General features: G+C 35.0%; 1 protein-coding gene across 10 annotated transcripts in view; it reads right to left on the bottom strand.

Annotated features, from left to right (window-relative positions):
- Window positions 1-20,545, bottom strand: part of OXR1 (oxidation resistance 1) — a 531,828-nt gene that overhangs the window by 237,305 nt on the left and 273,978 nt on the right. For all 10 annotated transcript variants that reach the window (XM_071207984.1, XM_071207987.1, XM_071207997.1 and 7 more), the window contains exon 3: window positions 19,687-19,883. In XM_071207984.1, the coding sequence (XP_071064085.1) occupies window positions 19,687-19,883 (197 nt within the window). The remainder of the gene's footprint in view (window positions 1-19,686; window positions 19,884-20,545) is intronic.

The raw sequence follows: 20,545 nt of genomic DNA, 5'->3' as shown, positions 1-20,545 counted from the left end.
TGCTAAAGTAGCCAGTGAATTGCTAACTCCCAAAGCATGGCAATGGCCCTTTTGTCTCAGAGCACTAAGTTACAATACACTGTCATAGCTAACATTTGGCTAATCAAATTCAGAAAATGCTAACATGTTTCAAACACCCTAATTATATCTGTTATTACTTTAAGGTAATTTGATCTTTTATAGAATACAAACCATTTGTGTGTGGTAGTATTACATTGTTTTTCTACCTATGAAAGTTTTGAATATCATAGTTATTAAGGACTGAGAGTGGGGTAGTTTGTTTTAAGAAAGGAATGCAAGGCTTAATGATAAATTCTTGATCGACGAAGATAAGTTGGAGGCAAATGATTAAAAATGTTCTATATGTGTTGCCAAGTGGGAAAAAAAGTCTCTAGGCTCTTCAGAATAGCCGGCTTTCTACTCAAAGTGATCCATGAAACAGCAGCATCAGCAGCACCTGGAATTTTGTTACAAATAGCAAAATTTGGACTCCCAACCTAGACCTACTGAATCAGCATCTGTATTTTAATAAGATTCCCAATGTACATTAAAATTTGGGAAGCACCTTTTTAGAATATATTAAAGGCTTTAAAGCTTTTCCCCCTCTTAATTCTGCTAATTAGAAGTAAAACCAAATCTTTCCCGTTCAGGTGGAATCATGGAATTGCCTTCACACCCTAAGCCATTTGCTGTCTGCTGCTCATATTAAGTTTTCAACAAGCCCCAAAATAACATAGGAGAAAGTTCTCAGGCCATGTGATGTGGTTTGACTCTGTAATACTTGGGGTATTTAAACAGAATGAATCATAACTGTGATTTACACTAAGAGTACAGACTGATGAATACTGATTCAATACTGGAAAAGGTAGAGTTTTCAGTTTCTCTAAATTAGATAAAATTATTTTCCTTTAACACCCAAAGGTTTCTGATATGATATTTACAAATCAATCCCAGTTCTTCCCACTTTTATTACTGTAGTAAACTTAAATTGTAGGTGAAGAAGGGAGCCAGAGAAGCTGCTGCTGCTTGTCTCTCTTTGGACAACAGGATCTTCTCCCCCACCTCCAATAAACACCTTTATTTACTAATCCTAATATGTCAAGGCCCCATTCTGATAATCCTCCTTTGTACTTTTAGTTATGATTGACATCATTTCACTTCTTTCCTAAATAATTAGTAGAGGTTAAGAATTGACACATTTATTGACTATAGAGCTAAGGAAACCGGAGACCGCCTCCTACATCTCCAATCAGTTTTCACAGTTTATTTTGTAACCTATTAGTCTGTTCCCTACATCTTGAATTTTGAGCAGGTTCCTTTCTTCTCACTTTACTCACTTTTAAAAAGCAACTCCTATACCTATATGATGATTTGGATTGATATCTTCATCCTAAACCTCTCTCCTGAGCAAGAGAACAGTAAAGCCAACTACCTATTTTCATGGGTACACCAGGCTTCACCTTACCCACAACTAAACTCCATATTCCATTGCAAAAGCTATCCCTGGAATAGTCTGTATCTTTGTAAATGGTAACATCATTCACCAGATGTCCAAACCAGAAACTCAGTAGTTATCCTAGAGGTCTCCTCCTTCAAACAAAACATAGTCATTTTAATATATATATATTTATTTATTTAATTTTAACAAGAGTGAATTTGTCACTCAGTTTTTGGTTCTGTTGACCTTCTCAGTTTTAGCTTTCATCTTGTACTTAAATTTTAGTTACAGGTTTCTCTTGAGAGCGAGCTTTGAGGTTTTACATCTTTCTTTCTCTCTCTTTCCAATGTCCCTTCTTTCCATGCAGCCATTTTGCTCTTAGCTCTTCTTACCCCATGGGACCTGTTCCAGCATTGGGTCTTATATTGGGGCTCATGTCCCAAGCTTCTAGTGGGGAGAAAACAGATTCAGATAAGGAATGGGCAGGTGGCTTCACCTAAGTCCAGCCTGCAAGCCTCCCTCTGGACTCTGAAGCTTTCTACAAGCCACAACCCGGGCAGCAATCACAGCTCTTTCCAGCCTTCTTGAATGGTTAGGAATCCTTGCTCAGGTCTAAGTGCAAAGAAGTGAGCATGGCACTGGTCTCCCTGCCCCCCACCCCATTTATGGTGGCCTGTTTTTGTTTTAAATAAACTCTTTTATTTCTGAACAGCTTTTACACTTACAGAAAAATTGCAAAAATAATACAGAGATTTCCCATGTATTTCAAACTCATTTTACAGTCTTACTGACACCTTACATTAGAGTGGTATTTTTGTTACAATTTATGAACCAATACTGAAACATTAGTATTAACTTAAGTTCATACTTTATTCAGATTTCCTTAGTTTTCCTCTAATGTCCTTTTTCTTTCCCAGGGTCCCATCCAGGATACCACATTACATTTAGTGGCTTATCTCCTTGGGTTCTTCTGGACTGTGACAGTACATGGTGTCCTTTTAATCCCATTCGCTCTATTGCAGGTGAGGCCCATGGCATCAATGCTCATTTATTGTTATGGCTTTTTTTCATCTGATATTATGAAATACTTTCAAACTTACAGAAGAGTTATAAAACAAACAAACACACACACACACAAAAACACCATCCAGAAAACACCAACATACATCTACCCAGCACCCCACCCCCACCCCAGATACCTAGATCTACCAATTTTAACATTTTGCTACACTTGGCATTTCATTCTCTCTTTCTATTCATTTGTTTATCTGTCTGCCTGTCTATCCATCAATCCATTTTCTGAACACTTGATTGTAGCTTGTATATATCAAGATCCTCAAAACTTTAAACTTCCATGTACATTTACTAAGAAGAATTTCACTTATGTATCCATCTTAAGTGCAATTATCAAGTTCAAGAAATTTAACAATGATATAAAGCTTACAGTCTATATTCTAATGTTTTCATATGTCTCTATAACATTCCTTTGTACCTTTTCTCCTCCTTTGCTAAATCCCATCCAGGATCATGTAATGAATTTAATTGTCATTGACTCTTTAGTTGCTCTTTCTTCTTCTTCTTTTCCCTTTCCGTCAATTGTGGGAACATATATACAACATAAACTTTTCCATCTCAACCACTCCCAAGCAAACCTTAACGGGATTTATCACATTCACAATATTGTGGTACCCTCGCCATCTTCCATTACTAAAACCTTCCCATGACCCCAACAGAAAACATGTATCCATTATGCATTAACTCCCTATTTTCTTTGCTCCCCTCCCCCCAGACCCTGGCACCTATACTCTTAATTTCTGTTTCTAAGAGCTTACATATTTTTCAATATTTTCTTTATTGTTACCATGGGGCTTAAGTTTCATATCCTAAATCTATAACAATCTCATTTGTTCTGATACCAATTTAACTTCAGTAGAGTACACAAACTATGTTCCCATATCCCTCTGCCTCCCCACATTTATGTGGGGAGTTCTTATCATAAATTACTTGTTTATACATTACAAGTCCAAAACTACTAATTTGTCATTACATTTTGTGCATTTCGCCTTTTAGATCCCATAGGAAGTAAAAAAGTGGAATTACAAACCAGAAATACAATATTTCATTATTGTCACTGCTTATCTTTGTTTCTTAATGTGGCTTCAATCTATTTTCTGGAGTCCTTTCCCTTTAATCTGCAGAACTTTCCTTAGCATTTTTTGTTGGGCCAAGCTAAGTGGTGAACAGAAACAGCTTTTGCTTATTTAAGAATATCTTAATCTCTCATTTTTTAAAGACATTTTGCCAGAAATAGAATTCTTGGTTGGCAGTTTTTTTGTTTTCATTACTTTACGCCACTCCACTGCCTTCCTGCCTCCATTGTTTCCAATGAGAATTTGAACATCTTACTGAGGCTCCCTTGTATGTGACACAATTGTCTCTCTCTTGTAGCTTTCAGAAGTCTCTCTTTATATTTGGTATTTGATTATAATATGCTACAATATGGGTATATTTGGCTTTATCATGTATGTAGTTCATTGAATGTCTTGGATGTGTATAGTCCTGTCTTTCATTAAATTTAACTGTTTAACAGTTGAAATAACTGTTTATGGAGCTTCAAGAAAGATGTTTCTGCCAGTTCTTATAAAGTTTCTATAGGGTATGGATCCCTGAAGCATCTTACTCTGCCACGCTGACCAGAGCAGTTTAACTCTATGTGTTTTTTATTCCTTTTCTGGCTCATAGAGATATTCTTTTTGGTTGTGAAAGGAGCTATATTTTTTTTTCACTTTTTCAATATATTTTATTTTGCTTCTAGTATCAAAACAATTAATAATCTTAAAAAACACATAATCCAAAGTATACATTCCTAACAACACTTCTGTAAGTTAAATAATACATATAAAATAATGTCAAATTGGTTACTAAGACTGAAGCATTCTTTTAAAATATCTTTTTCTACATGCCTTTATCCTCCAGAAATCTGTGAGATCCAATTTAAAAATTCCCAATGCCTCCCTCTGCTTCCAAATAAGAAAAAAAATTGCTTCCTACATTGCATGATAATAAAATAATAAAATTTACATTATAATAAAAGAATAAAATAATATTGCTGACATTTGAACACTCATTATGTGCCAAGCAATGTCCTAAGTATTTCACATGCATTAACTCGATTTATCCTGTTAAGCACCCTATGAGATAAGTGCTATGTCATTATTCCAATTTTTTACACTGGGAAACTGAGACACAGAGGAAATAACTTACCCAGGATCACAGAGCTAGTATGTAGAATTACCACTTTGAAGTTAGTCCCAAGAGCCCCCAGGCTTTTAGCCATTACAACACATCACCATGCTTCTTGATTATTTAGTTGTCTTTTTTATTAAAATTAAACCTAGGACAATTGAACTGGCCCTGCCCACAATTTAATACGATTTCAAGCACAATTTGGTCTTAATTGTGAAGACGGACCCATTTAATTTTGTTATTTTTCCTATTCCTTGGCCAGTTCCAACTAAAGAAGTACATATTGAGTGAATTAAATGTGCTGAGTACTATGCCTGGTACTGCAGGATCAAAAGGAACAGACATGGTTTCCATCCTGCCTGCTCTTATGATATAGTAGAAGACACACAGACTGATCACTAGGTAAATATCACACAAAAAGAATTTGGAAACAGACAGAAATAACCAGCAAGATTCTCTAAGAAAAGAGTAATTGGTTCTGGGAGATGGAACAAGATTGGAAGATGGCTTCAAGGAGGTGGAATCCAAAGTAGGCCTTGAGAGCTGCCTAAAGAAGACAGTTGGGGAATGAAGGGAAAGCACATATCCGCCTGAAGGAACAGAACAATTTTTGGCTTATTGTGCATATCATAAAAGTGCCTTCTAATGTTGGAAATGGTAATAAAATGGATGTGGTTGAAAAATTGGGTATGTGAAGACACATAACAAGAAATGATGACTAAAATTAATGAAGAGACAGATCATTTCATTACTACGCTAAACAGAAGAAGCATTTTAAGTTGGTGAGAAGATCCAACCTGTGTTTTAAGAAGATAACTCTAGCAGAGATTGAAGGTTGGAATACAAAGGCCTAACACACGGAATAAGAAGTGGAAAGCAGGACATTCTTAAAGCAATGTGAGAGTCCCTAAAGTTTACGTACGTGACTATAGCTCTGAGGATGTAAAGAAAGGGGTGGACACAAGAGATACCTTAGAAGCAGAATTACAAGAAGGCAAATATTAGAAAGGGTAAATAAAATACCACAAACTAACATGGGAAAAGTAAAAACATTTGCAAGGGAATGAAAATAAATTTTGTTTTCAAAATGTCAGGTGTAAAGTATCAACTGGGCATCCATACAGAGATGATTATGCATAAGACAGAGGCATTAAAAATATTTTATAAAAAACAGAACAGTTGTAATTAAATTAAAGCATCTCTGATACTTTTTGGGTGGAAGGCAAATTGGCTATCTTCAGTCTTGTTAGACATGAATATTAAAAACAATATAAATATACTAGGAGGAAAGCTGTAGCATAGTACTGTATATGACAGTAAAACCTCATGTAAAACATGAATATGGATGATATTGCATATATGACAGTTTTTACAAAATATAAATACAAACATACTAGAGAGAAGGAAAAAGAATAGCAGTTACATATGGCAGGGGTAGCATAGAGAGATTGAGAGGTGATGAGCTTTGTTGTTGTTGTTTTTGTTTATTATTATTATTAGAATAGTGAAAGTACTCTACGAATGATTGAAGTGATGATGCACAAATACGTGTTTACACTGAATACCACTGATGGATTTATGCTTTATTGATATGTACCAATAAAATTGATTTGTTAAACAAAACACAACAAAACATAAAAAAACCTAAAAATAAAAATTAGAAAAAAGAACATAAATATAACATATATAATTTCTATGCTGCAGAATAAAGAATAAGGGAAAAGGGACAGGAACAAAGAAAGAATGCAATAAAAAGAAGAGGAAGGGAATGAAAGCAAAGGAAAAAAAACATAGAAAATAAGAAATAAAAGCTAAGATGGTAGAAATAAATCCAAAGATTATTAGTAATAATCATAAACATACGGAGCTCAAAGACTCACAAAATGAATTTAAAGCATAAATTTCAGTGACCTGATAAGAAATACACCCAAAATATAACAACACATATAAAGGCTGAAAACAAAGAAATGGAAGAAGATATCTAAGGTAAATGGCAAGTAACTATTTTCATAAGGGAAAAATAGCGTTAAAGACAAAAAATTTATAGAGATGAAGAGGAACATAAGTTAATGATAATGGAACAACCCAGTGATGGAAAAACCCAATATACCTCTGTGTATCTCACATGGTCTCTGAATTTAAAACAAAAGTTAAAAGAATTTGAAAGAGAAATTAACAAAACCCAAAATCATGAGATTTTAAAACATTTCTGTAACTATATTACACAGATAAAAAATTAGTTAAGATACAGATGATTTCAACAATACACACAAGAAATTAACAACTTTGACCTAACTTGATCTTTACTCTAAGCAAAGATATCCTGGTTTCTTTACCTAGAGTAAATATTATTATGCAGCTTTTGCTATATTTTGACTCACTTGAAATTGTACTTGAAAAATATCTCAAAGACACTGAAACACCTAATTGGAGGGGTAATTCTTTTGACTTGGTCTATGAGACATTCAATCCACAGGAGTCACAAAGTTCAACTCTTTATGGACACCTATATTATTGTTATCTATAATATTATGATAGGAGGTAATTTTTCCTTCAGAGATCTACGAGAGGGAATCAGTGTCCTTCCTATCAATATGTACAAAAATTTTCAAGAAAATAGACTTTACAGATCTATGAATGCTAATATTTGTAAACAAAAAATATTATAATGCAGCAGGCAGGCAGACACTGTTTGAAGTCTGGATGATTTCACTAACAGTGGGCTATCATCCGAGTATAATGCTCCCAATATTTATAACAGGTTTCTTTTCAATTTAATGCATTTTACATGTAATGCTTGCAAAGTTCTTATGAGAAATTGCTGCTAAAGAACCCAGAGAGTCTTATATGGTGAACCAGGTTCCACTGAGGTAGTACAGTTTTCACTAGATCTCCTCACATCCAGTTGCTCATGTTCTAGAGGAAGAAGAGATCAGAATGCCTTCCCCCTAGCAAGTGGTTACTCAGGTGTGTGTAAAGCCAAATATGTCTACTTTCCCCATAAAAGTAAGGAGTTTGGAACTGAGCGGATACACACATACACACACACACACAAAAATCTCATAAGCGGAGGGCAGATTCTACTGTGTGTAGTATACAAAAGTTGTTTAAAATTGCTTTAGGTGAAGAATAAAGGATCAAAGGAAAAAAGTAAATTTAATGCTCTTCAGTTCTTTCCATAAGACAAAATTAACTGAAGACTTAAAGGTTCAAATTTATATAAGAGAATCACCAAATGAATGACCTAACAGTAACATGAGGAAATGGAATGTTAACTTTCGCTGGCCATGATCTTGCAGATAATATGGGCTGCATGAGAAACATGGATCTAAATTACTAAAGGCGATTTACCCATATACTATTTTGAAACTCAACTTTATTATTTTCAAACAAATATGTTAAAATGAAATAAGCTAATAGATAAGATTACTGCAAAACCAAACACATTAATTTCTCTCAGTAGGTATTTCTGAATGTTTCAAAAGCTTGTGCATTAAGCTAATTTGCTCAACTCAACATTTTCTGCAGTCAAAATCATGTTACCCTTACAAATTCTTATAGCATTTTTTCATAGATTGTACTAACACAAAGGCTTTTAATCTCATTGTTTGTTCAGATGATGACAAAGTATGAATTAGTGAAGTCTTAAAATAGCCAATAGCTTGCCTTTATGTAGATAAATCCATAATTTATGGGTAATCTATTATAAATGGTAAATGAAACATTTGTAATCTTAACTTGGGTTATTCAAATGTATTAATGATAGTAAAAGCAGTTTCAAACTTCTGGCAGAAATAGCAATAGATGCTTGTTGCCACAATTGTGGCTGGCTCTTTACTATTTCTCGGTTCTTTTAAATAGGCTGCTGATCAAAGTTATGAACATGGCCAAAATTTCATTGAGGAATATAAATCTAGCAGAATTTTTATGCTTGGTGAACTATCTTTACATATGAAGTAGAAAGAAACACCAAATTAAAAAACAAAAACCAGCAGATACCAATAGTTTTATTTCTGAATGTGTGCAGCACCTTAGAGAGACTTTTTTTCTCTCTTTATTTTTTTTAATGTTACATTAAAAAAATATGAGGTCCCCATATACACCCCACCCCCCTCACCCCACTCCTCCCATATCAACAACCTCTTTCATCATCATGGGGCATTCATTGCATTTGGTGAATACATTATGGAGCACTGCTGCACTGCATGGATAATGGTTTACATTGTAGTTTATTCTCTTCCCCAGTCCACTCAGTGAGCCATGGCAGGACATACAATGTCCAGCATCTGTCCCTGCAGTACCACCCAGGACAACTCCAAGTCCTGAAAATGCCCCCACATCATATCTCTTCTTCCTTCTCCCTACCCTCAGCAGCTACCGTGGCCACTTTCTCCAATCAATGCTACAATTTCCTCCATTACTAATCACAATAGTTCCATAGTAGAATATCATTAAGTCCACTCTAAACCATACTCTGTTCCTCCATCCTGTGGATCCTGGTATGGTTATGCCCACTCCACCTCTATATTGAGAGGGGCCTTAGATTCCACATGGATGATGGATGCAATTTTCCTGCTTGCTGTTGTAGGCACTCTTGGCTTCCTGGTGTAGTGGTTGACCTTCTTCACCAACTTGTTCGCTGGCCAGGGTAAGTCCAATAAACCAAAGTCTTTAAATTCATGTTTTTTTTTTAAAAAAAGTAGAAATACTGGGAGAATTTAGACCTACTATTTTCATCATTCAAATTGCCATTAATTCTACCATTAAAATTTAAAATAAAGCAGATCTCTCTTGGTAATCTGTCATTTTCTTCCCCTCTTCATGGTTCAGTGAAGCAAAATGTTCTTACTACAGTAAGTGGTGGGGGAAAGGGAAAGTTTTGATTGCTGGAAGTGCTGAAGGACTTATTTTAATACAGAGTTAGCAAATTTCAACCAGGATTAGATTATTTCTTGACCATAAAACAATGTCAATTTTAATTACTTCACAACGTTAACTAGTATAGATTTAATTGGACAGCTTAGAAATCATTAAACAAATTGACAGATATAATTTGTTTTTAATAAGTAAGTTATAAGACTATTTTATGCTGCAACTCAAACACAATAACATATGATGTGGCCTGGGAAACATCAAAGTTGACATTCCTTAATCCATTTTTCACAGTCATGATTAAGCTATAGTTCTTGATCCTGGATTGATTACTCCTGACAAAATAATAATCACAGAATTAGGCCAAGAAGAATAAAACAAATCTACAAAATGTGGTACTAACTCTGTAAAATTAGATTTGGCAAACTTAACTAACTCATTATGAGCTCCATCTATCTATAGGGGTGTCAAACAAACATTTTTTTCTTCCTTCTGAGAAATCTACTGCTGCTTATAAATTTTAATTGAAATTGTATAAGTGATTAGTAAATGAAAAATCTAGTTTCCCTTGAAAGAAAGCTCTCAAGTGAATTATGGAGTTGAAAAGGAGCTTCCGCCTGTGGGTTTACCCAGTCTCATATTTTAAAGTGAATTTTGACATGGAATAAGTAAAAAATGATAAATAAAAACACAATAAAAAACTCCCCCACTATATATTCACACACACAAACTCTCATAAACTCATATATTGAATCACAAGATCACCCTCTCCTACAGATGAACAAACAAATGAACTGGATTGCATCATCTTCAAATTTTACTGTTTCAATAAAAATTATACATTATGCACTCCTGCATATGCACCACCATTCAAAATCTGTACAAAATCCTAAGACTATTAAGGGAATTCCAGACACCATGTGTAACAGGGACCCTCACAACGAAATAATTTTCCCTAAACATCTTATAAGTCAGAAAATATAAGAAGTCATCAAACTGTCAGAAAAATCTTCAATTCAGGACATCATTTTTCTCAAGAACACAATTTAATTTGAACCCTCAGAACAGTTATCCATTTTAGTTATGAGTACAGCCAGTGACCTGTGTGCCAGGATGATTCTGCTGATTAAATCATAGTGCCTTCACATTTACATGAAGAGTCTCGCTTGGAGAGATGCTTCTGGTTCAGTGATGACCTAGTTTTCTACTGTAGAATGTGTTGCCTCCAGCATGATCAGTCTTTTCCTTTTTTTATTCTCCTGTTACAGTATTTTCATGATAGAGTTAGTCTTTTTTATTCTTATAATTAAAAAATCTGACTTCAAAATGAGATGCATACAAGTTTTGTGATGGTATTTTAAAATGTCTGGTGTACTGCAATTAAAAAACAGTTATATCTGTGTTTTCCTTTGCTCTTTTTTAGAGTTTCCTAACCAGCTATTACTATTTTAATTTTGCCAACTACTGAGGAGAATTCCCAGGGAACCCCTAATTCTTAGCTCTCTTTTCAATATGTAAAGCAGCCTCGGGTGAGTAAAATACAAGTTTGTCATTAACTATGCCTCATAAGTTTGGAATATTAAAGGTATTTTCTCCTGAAGGCAGGCAAAAGACTAAATCATTAGGTTCCAAATTTTACAATTTCACAGACCAGCAAAATTTCAAAAGAAAGTTTTGGGGATCATTTCACAACTTTATATTTTTACAACTGAGGTGATTAAAGAAAAAAAAATCAAAGAAACCTCATACACACACAAAAAAAATCTAGTAAACTTAATTCTTATATTATATGCCAAAATTTCAGAAAAGACAGTTCACTTGGATGGAAGGAAAAAAGAAGGAAGGAAGAAAAGGACAGTAAATTTAACCTAATAAATGGAGTTTCATGAAAATCCAGTCCTCTTCTACAATGGATCTATTCCGCCATGGATACTATGGACTAGCATTTGGGAAACCACTCAATGAGATTTCTGTTGATGAGCTAATTTTGTTTTTGTTTTTGAGTAGAGAGGTTGACCTGAAAATATACATAGAGGAAAAACTCTTTACCATTAGTTAGTCTACCTAGATTCTTTCCTTGGCTTTGGCAATATTTTTAGTAGGATCATGAATAAGTCATTCAACTTTCAGACTTAAAATCCTAAAAATGTGTATAGTCTCATTTACCCTATAGGACTGTCATAAGGTTTCATTACATTCAAAGTGTATTTGTTAGTCACCTAATCATCACTGCAAATCTGTATGCCAAAATGCTTTGAAATGTATTATTGTTGATTAGATTTGGGGGAGGAGTGGCCAGATCCGAGGGAAGTTCATGATGAATCCTGACAAATGTTCAGAAGGCTTAAATCGGTAGTAGTAACATCATTTTAGTCAGAAGGAAGAGGAAATATGCGAGTTGTCTGGTTTGGATGGAATGTAGGGTTGGGGTCTGAGATAGAGCTGGGGAAGAGGTAAGGGCAGAGCATGGACGGTCAAAAGAATAACAACCTTATCTCGTGAGCAATGAGGAACTACTGCAGGATTTTAAGCAGGTGGTTAGTTGATCAGTGAGCAAGGTTCAAGACAGGGGCTGATATAAGCTCCATGAAGGCAGGGACTGTGGTGCTTCATTCATGCTGAATCCTTAGTGCACAACAACAACAACAACAACAACAACAACAACAAAACCACTGATATTTGTTGAGGACTTGCAAGTTCTAGGCATTACGAAAAGCAAAGCACTTTACATTTACTCCTCACAATAGCCTTTTGAGTTATTACCAATATTATTTCCTTTTATAAGTGAGGACACTGAGTTTTGAGATTCAGAGGCCAAGTGCCTCACCAATGCTTATCTGAGCAAATGAAGGAACTCAATAAACATCCCTTGAACAACAAAACTTCAGCCTTCATGCCTTAACCAAAATCATTTAGTATCTTTGAGAGATGATTATATTTATCACCCTTTCCTTTAGGATCACTGATATTTAAGCCACTCCAAGAAATAACAGATATACTTCGAAAACCCAAACTTCCTTTATTCATATTTTAAAATTTGTTAAATTCTCCCTGACATATAATTTCATATTTTATGCTACAGTTTAAGCCACATGCCATATTCTTTTCTTGGTAGAAATGAAAAACATCTGAATACCTCCTCTTTAAAGTAATTCTGGGAGACCTGAGGATCATTAAATTTCCCCTCAATCACTTACTTTTCCATGCTTCAAATTTCAATTTCATTAGTCTTTTTATAAACAAATCCTTTTCCAAAGAAGGTAAAAACAAGTTTTTGAAAAATTTATAAATACATCTAATGTCTAGCAATTGAAGTCAGCCTGACTTTCTCAGTTAAATTGTACAATTCATCTGTTAGAATGTTTATAAAACTTATATATGATTTAAATACATTTTACATGAATAAACTCCCTACTACTCTTTCTTCCTACTTTATTTTTCTTTAAAAAAACATATCATTCCTTGTCAATATATTAAGCATCCGATTTTTTATTTTCTGTCTCCCCACTAAAATCTAAGCCCTAGAGAGTGGGGACTTGGTCTTATCTATTGTCGTACATGCAGCACCTTGAAGCAAGGCTGGCACATGGCAGGCATCCAGTAAGTATTAGCTGAATTATAAATCAATGGGTTTATAAGTGAATAAACATGTTTTCATATGTGGAAAAGTTTGAGTTATCCATATCCCTGAATAAACTGAGAACTCATCCATCTTAACATAACTGGAAATTACTGTGTTAAGAACAATAAATGACTAATCACAGATAGTCAGATAGTATCATATAAGGAAGTAAGAAGTTGTTACTGTACAATTAATTTAGACAGGATAAAAGGTAAAGTCTGATCCCTTAGGGCAGACAGGAGATTAAAAGGAGTCAGCAAACTGTCAGTGGAGGTGACAAAATGAGAACTGGAGAGGGATTTCCACTGAAGGAAAGGTCCAGAAGTATTACTCAGATACCTCTCGGGCAAGGATCTCCCTCATTTGAGCTGTTCTGAAGCCCTGCTGAGAGAGGAACCTGGGAAGGCTAAGTAAGACTCATCCTTCTCTCTAAAGTTGCAAAAGGCATTTAAGTAGCTTGAACAATGACAGGGCTTTGGTAACACTAACCTTTTCGTACATTAAGGCTGTATTATCTTAGTCATTGTTCTCTGTAGTGGGTTTTGCAAACCTTCTATAATGCCATAAAGCCTCTAAAACCCTTCCTTACATAAGTGCCATACACTGTGCTAAGAGATGGGGTTAGTGAAATTAAAGGCATCATCCATCCCTACCCATATAAATTGACATTCCTATGGAGGCAGATGCGCTAACACAAGAAGACAGGGCCTGATGCCAAGGCAGCAAATCAACAGGGTAGGAGGAGACAGTGAGGGGTGGTTTGATAGATCAAACCAATAAAGAGTCTCTGAGACTCTTACAATCTGATATGATTTCTTCATGGCTCTCTGAGTGAGCCTCTCCTTCTCCCCTTCCCTTCCCTGCTTCCCTCTCCTCATTCCCCCATGGAATTTAGGGCATTCTGTCTTATATTCTATGCACCAATGTGCTAGCTTTAACCAGGTACCCCCTTTCCCAACTCACAAAAACTGCCTTGAAGGCAAGGATCTCCATTTTACTTTTCTTTCTATTCTGAGCAGCATTTTCCATGAGGCCTTTACACAGCAGGGACTGACTATGGGGACAACCATTCAAGAGTTGCCTTAACACCTGCCAAGGGGAAAATCTTCTGAATTAAGGGCTGAGAAGGCATCAGCACATTCTACTAATAGCCACAAAGGCTGGAGAAAGACATTTGACCTTGGGGTCCTGAAGTGAGGAACGAATATTACGTGGGATTGTACAGATCCACCAGGGGAGCAGTGGCACATTTTTGGATCCTATGCCCACGGGCTTCTTAACCATCTCCATACCTAAGTTACAATTCTTTTAGAGATTCTTCCACATAGTTTTCTAAATTAAGGGTATCAGAATAAATTTAGTACTTCAAATATCTGTGTGTATTATTTGGTTTCATCTTAATTTCTATATTTAAGGAGAGGCTATAGTTTTGAATGAGGTCCATATTCTGAGCTCAAACTTAAGGGAGTAATTGCAAAGTTTAACAAATCAGAATAAAGTAACTGTCTGAAAAATGAAGTAATAGAAATTATTTGGCCTAAATAAAAATGTATTAATTTACAAGATGCAAGAACATTAAACATCAGGGAAAAGATGTTCTACTAACATAGAATCTGGTAAAATTTTGTTGAAATGGGTTGAAGTCTATTTTTCTTGATAAATATAGGCTTAATATAGACACTGTCAAACTCAGGTAGATTTGTCTAGAATAAACAAAAACTGGAGTAACGAAAAATTTTACTCGATTTTAGTCTTTTTATCCATTAAGCTAATCTGCTAATTTAATATTTTTATCCTAATTTTAATTAACAATTTTATTTTAAAGAGAATAATAGAATTCTAAATACCTGAAGGGCTTAAAATATCATACAAGCAAGTGACTTTTTCAAACTGCAGGTCACAAGTCATTAGTACAGGAGTTCTTAAACGTTTTTGTTCCATGGACCCCTTTGCCAGTCAAGCGAAAACCATGGACATCTTACTAAGTCCACACTATACTGTGTATTATTTAATAACGACATCACATCTGAACTAACACATCCCCATGAGAATAGTGTTGTTTTTTAAAATGCAATTCAATCTCATGGACTTCCTATGGATCCCTGGTTAAGAGTTCCTGCATTAATGGTTAAAATGGTATGAAATCACTTTAGTGAGTTGATACTGTATTTAAAAAATGAAATAGAATAGAATAAAATGATCAGAATAGGTAGTAAGGGAAATATTCTTGGGAAATTGTTTGAGCTTTGGTGGTATCTGTGTGTGTATACATGGGGTATTGGGGTTAAAAGTACCCATGTTGAGTAGAAGTCTAAAATTTTCCACAAGATTTCCCACCCCTCTGGTATATTCCCCCTTGTACATTGTTGAGGACTATGAATATGATGGATATTACTTCCATAATTAGGTTATGATGACCTTAAAATAGGGAGATTATCGGGGAGGGTCAGTCCTAATTACATGAGTTCTTTTGAAAAGAAGAATGTGCTTAGCTGGCTGAAAAAGAGGAAGTCAAAGATTCCAATGAGATGGATTTGATGCCCTGTTGCTGGCTTGAGGATGGGGCGGGGGGAGGGTGAAGAGGGGGCATGCAGCGAGAATGGCCCCTGGCTGACAGTCAATATGGAAGAATGGACCTCAGACCCACAAAGGCAAGGAACTGAATTCTGTCAACAAGGAAAAGTTTGGAAGCACAGTTTCCCCTAGTCAAGTCTCCAGACAAGTCTCCATCCTAACTAACAACTTGCTTTTGGTCTTGTGCTACTCTGAACAGAGAATTTAATCATACCATATGGACTTCTGACATACAGAACTGTGAGCAAATAAAAGGGTGTTCTTTTAAATCACGAGTGGGGGGTGATCTGTTACACAGCAGTAGAAAACTTATACAATATTTATATGGTCAGGTGTGATAATACAAAGAGATTAAGAGAAAAAAACAAGAAAGACACTGGTGTCATCTGTCTTTCACTGTACAGATGAAAAAATTAAGGTCAAGTGATTGTAAATAACTTGTGCACAATTACATAGTAAGAGAAGCAGACTCTTTACTGAGTCTCAGCTCTGATATTGTGTTACTTTCCTTTTAATTTATCTGAAGATTTTATTTCACATCAATTAAGAATAGCCTCTCCCCTATTTATTACAACTCACTGACATTTTTTTAATATCCTTCTTGAAAGATTGGTTACTCTTATCAAAATCTTGAGTTTCAGCTGTGTGTTTGTTTTGCTTTTATATTAGTTTTGCTATGTTTATGTTAGCAGTAATAATTAAGGACCTGAGTATGTTCTTTACACAAGGAAGAAATGAATTCTCTTCCTAGAATTTCTTTCAACAGGAAGTAGACCCCATATATAGGTTCATTAAAGAAAACAGCTTGAGTTCAAAATGGAATTTCTAGAAGAGCTCCTGCAGCCACTACCATGAGCCACTAACAGTGATATTTAAATAACTGCCAACATTTTCACGTTATTTATTTGAAAATTCTTTAAGCTTCAGAATCATTGCATAAATGTAAATATAATAATTCACTTAAGTATACTATACTTGGCCACAAGAGGGCTCCCAGGTTTTTCTAGTTGTGTGAACCCTAAATTGAGACACTGAAAAATATTCTAATGGCATACTGGTGGACTAATTAGTGGATAGGTTTCTTCCAGAGAGATTCTCTGAGAATTTGCCATAAAAATGTCACTTTATTGTATGACCCAGAGAAATTCCTCCAGATCACTTCTGAGCAGAGGGGGATGGCAGAAGGCTAATTCTGAAGTGTCACACTAAAGGTTAATTTTATTGCAGTGTCTGTTATCTATGGCTCATGTATTCTCCTTTAACTTCTCGAAGCCTAGATTCTTCATCTATAAAAATAGGGAGTATAACACCTACCTCTGAGAAGTGGAGGATAAACTGAAATAATAGAACAAGGAGGCTAACCAGTACCTGGCATATGATAATACCAACAAATAGCAATTATTGTTGATTACAACCAGTACGTTTTATTAAGAGATACTAAACTAGACTTGTTTTGTGAAATCATTTTTCAGTTTGGCAACCATGGTTGCTAAAATTTCAGCCTTGAAAATAATGTTTCCAGATGCAAAAAGTAGGTGAGTTACAGGAAAACAGTAAATCCATAAATTCATGTCTTTTCTTACAATAAAAGATATGCTACTGACATTGACTAGGGTTCATATTGCTGCAAATCCAAAAATTATAAATTGACTAGAGATGGCGTTACTTAAAATAACTCATAGTTCATCCTTCTTCAAGTCAAACTTACTTTTGATGCTCTTGACTAGGCTAAGCTCTTTACTGTGGCCACATTGGTCAATGCTTCTCCCCAACTTTATCAATTTTTAAGAGATACTAAGTTGGTAGGATAAACTCTACTTTCTGGAGGCAAAAACCCATGTCTTCTTAGGCAGTAAATAAAATCCAAATAGTAATAGAAAGAGGTAGACATGTCTAATGGTGGCAGGTAGGACAATGCATCCTAGGTTTTAAAAATATCTTATATCAATTCTCATTATCTGACTATTGGCATAATTAAGACACCATGCTTGTTGCCTGTTGAAAAATAAGACAAATATTTTAATCTGGAAAGAGGAAGCACAAGAACAGACATAACAAGACATAAAATGCTACAAAGGGAAAACATGGTATTAGAAGCCAAATTCCAAAATATCACTAGAACTACAAGGGGGCATCTCTTCAAGCTTGATGGAAAGGATTAGGACATGAATTGATGAAGTGACACGGAACACTGGTTAGAGAACCAGAACTAGAAATCTTTATCACAGGACATTACAATATCTGAGACAAAATTTCAATCATCTTAAAAACAAACATCCATTAGTGTGGGAGGACGTTGGTGGATGCCAAATAAAGCATGACCTCCTTTATGTAACTCTGGTAAAACCCCAAAGCTACAGTCTCTACTATTAAGACTTCTAGATGTGTCTGTATTGCTTGAAAATGAGTGTTACAGAAAGCCAAAGTAGCCATATTCTTCATGGATAGATACAGCTCCCCTACTTATCTTTCTCCTTCATATAAGATGTTTAATAACTTTTATCTTAAATAGACCTCAGACCTAAAGATTGTTCTTATTAGTTCAAAAGCAAGGTCAAAGATATGTTGGACAAATATTGGTACACTAAAGTTGGTAATTCAGCTTCCTTAGATTAATTACCTACAATTCTCCAGTTAAATGTAAGAGTCCAAAGTTATAGGAGGTAATACCTGAGAGACCATACTCACAGCATACTCTCTTATATGAAGGGCTCTGGATGTGATTCAGTCTCTCCAAAGGAAGTAAAATGCATGGTCAAAACAGACCCAGAATGTAATTTGTCCTCACCAAAATATAATAATTTTCTACTTAGTGGCTTTGTTAGTTACCAGCTGATAGCAACAACTGTCTTAACAACCTGACAGAACAGGGTTACAGACTTGGGAGCCTTGGAGGAAAATGAAAGGAGCAAAAACAAAAAACAAAAACATTGCTGGCTATTGAATGGCTAAAATGGATATAGTGGTATATATGCTTAAAAACGGGAAAACTTAATACTTGAAAACTATATATATATATACACACACACATACACAATCTACTCTCCTTAGGTTAGGATATAGAAGGGCCTCAAGCCTGCTCTCTTATTTAACTTTAGTGATGTTTCCAGTATTTTCCCATCTTCAACTTCAGACATATACAGTAGGATCTCATTTTACATGCCCAATACATTCCAATGAATTTGTGCACAATAGCAAGCCACATTTAATAAGTATTTCTTATACTAATATACCTATCATATTTTAAATAAATAAGGCAAATAAACACTCTAGTAACAATAAGTAAACAAAATTAATCAATCATAGAAATAATTTTTAAAATTTTTAGTTCTCTCTTCATCCGTACATATACTGTACTCACTATCCTTTTTCTTTGGACATCTTGAAATCCTGATCATGATGATGACAATAAGAATGCCTACCTGCCGTTGCGAAAAAATGACTGGAAGACTATAAATGTGTAGGCATTTTGTAGTAGTGATAATTAGCTTCAGATAACCCAGGCTCATTGAGAGAAGCACCGCTCTGATGCAGACACAACTTGATACAAGTGTGAACTCTGGACAAAGACTAATGTGGAACTAATATGTGGCGCAAAACAATGTGATGACTCACAATAACACATCTTAGAGCGAGAATGAGTGACTGGGTGAGATGCTGTAAGACTTTACCCTGCTTGGGAAAATGGTGCGGATTTTATGTTTTTTTCTGTCTTTATTTTTTTCGATTGCCAGGCACGTATACCTGAATTTGCGTGTGCTAAGTTCATGTAAAACGAGTTCCTACTGTAACAAAATATCCAAATAAACCATCAGAAAGATACACTTTATATAACAAGGGGCCATTTAACTACAGAGCCACAAATTCACACAGACTCACAATGCCATTTAGATAGACTTCATCTATTCACTTTCATAAAATGTCTAGTGCTCACCAATGGTGTAGAATCTCTTCAGTTCACTCCTTCGGGAAGGATGCTTCTGGATATTTGCTGCATTATTCTGCTCCTCTTCAATGATGGGGGTCTTGGTTGCAGGGGGCTTACTAGCTTGCGGTGTTTTCTTTCCTGCACCAGCCAAAGGGTTGAACCCTGGAGCAGTAATATCCACTGACTGGGATTTTTTCTTCAACCTACGTGTAAAGAATACAACATGTTGTGATGATTGCCTCAAGACACACACATGTCCTGTGTCCAAGAAAAGAAAAAGATACCATATTTTTCTCCATCATACTTTTTAACAACTAAGTTTTATTTGGCCCTGAAGGTGACAATGTATATTTAGAAAATATAGATCTTCCCTATAGCATTTTTTTTAAAGGAAGTATCAGGGATTGAACGCTGGATCTCATACATAGGAAGCAGGCACTCAACCACCCATTCCCCCACTACATTATTTTAAGGTAAATCCACAAAATATTTTAAAATTATTTTAAGATAAATCTTTAAAATATTTTTGAAATCAGCTGAAAAATCATCTTTGCCTGCCTAATTATTTTAAAAAAGATTTTATTAAAATACATTAAAAGGTAAGGTGATAAAAGACTTATTTTTCTAATAGCAAACTAAAATGTAGTATCAGGCAAATGTATTGCATTTGGCTACTCTATTTAGTTCTGAAATGAATTTTTCAAATATAGTAAAACACTAATTAGAAATAAATAATTGCAACTTAGGAAAGGATAATGAAATTATTATTTGGGTAACTAGAGATTGTCAGTACTTTTCTGTGTAATCTATTATAGTAACTTTTGCTCTAAATATTATAGCATTCTCTTTATTTCTCAATGACATT

The sequence above is a fragment of the Dasypus novemcinctus genome, chromosome 14 (assembly GCF_030445035.2).
Source record: "Dasypus novemcinctus isolate mDasNov1 chromosome 14, mDasNov1.1.hap2, whole genome shotgun sequence".
Lineage (NCBI taxonomy): Eukaryota > Metazoa > Chordata > Mammalia > Cingulata > Dasypodidae > Dasypus > Dasypus novemcinctus.
The sequence above is the reverse complement of the archived record's forward strand: the minus strand, read 5'-3'. Positions and strand labels throughout refer to the sequence as shown.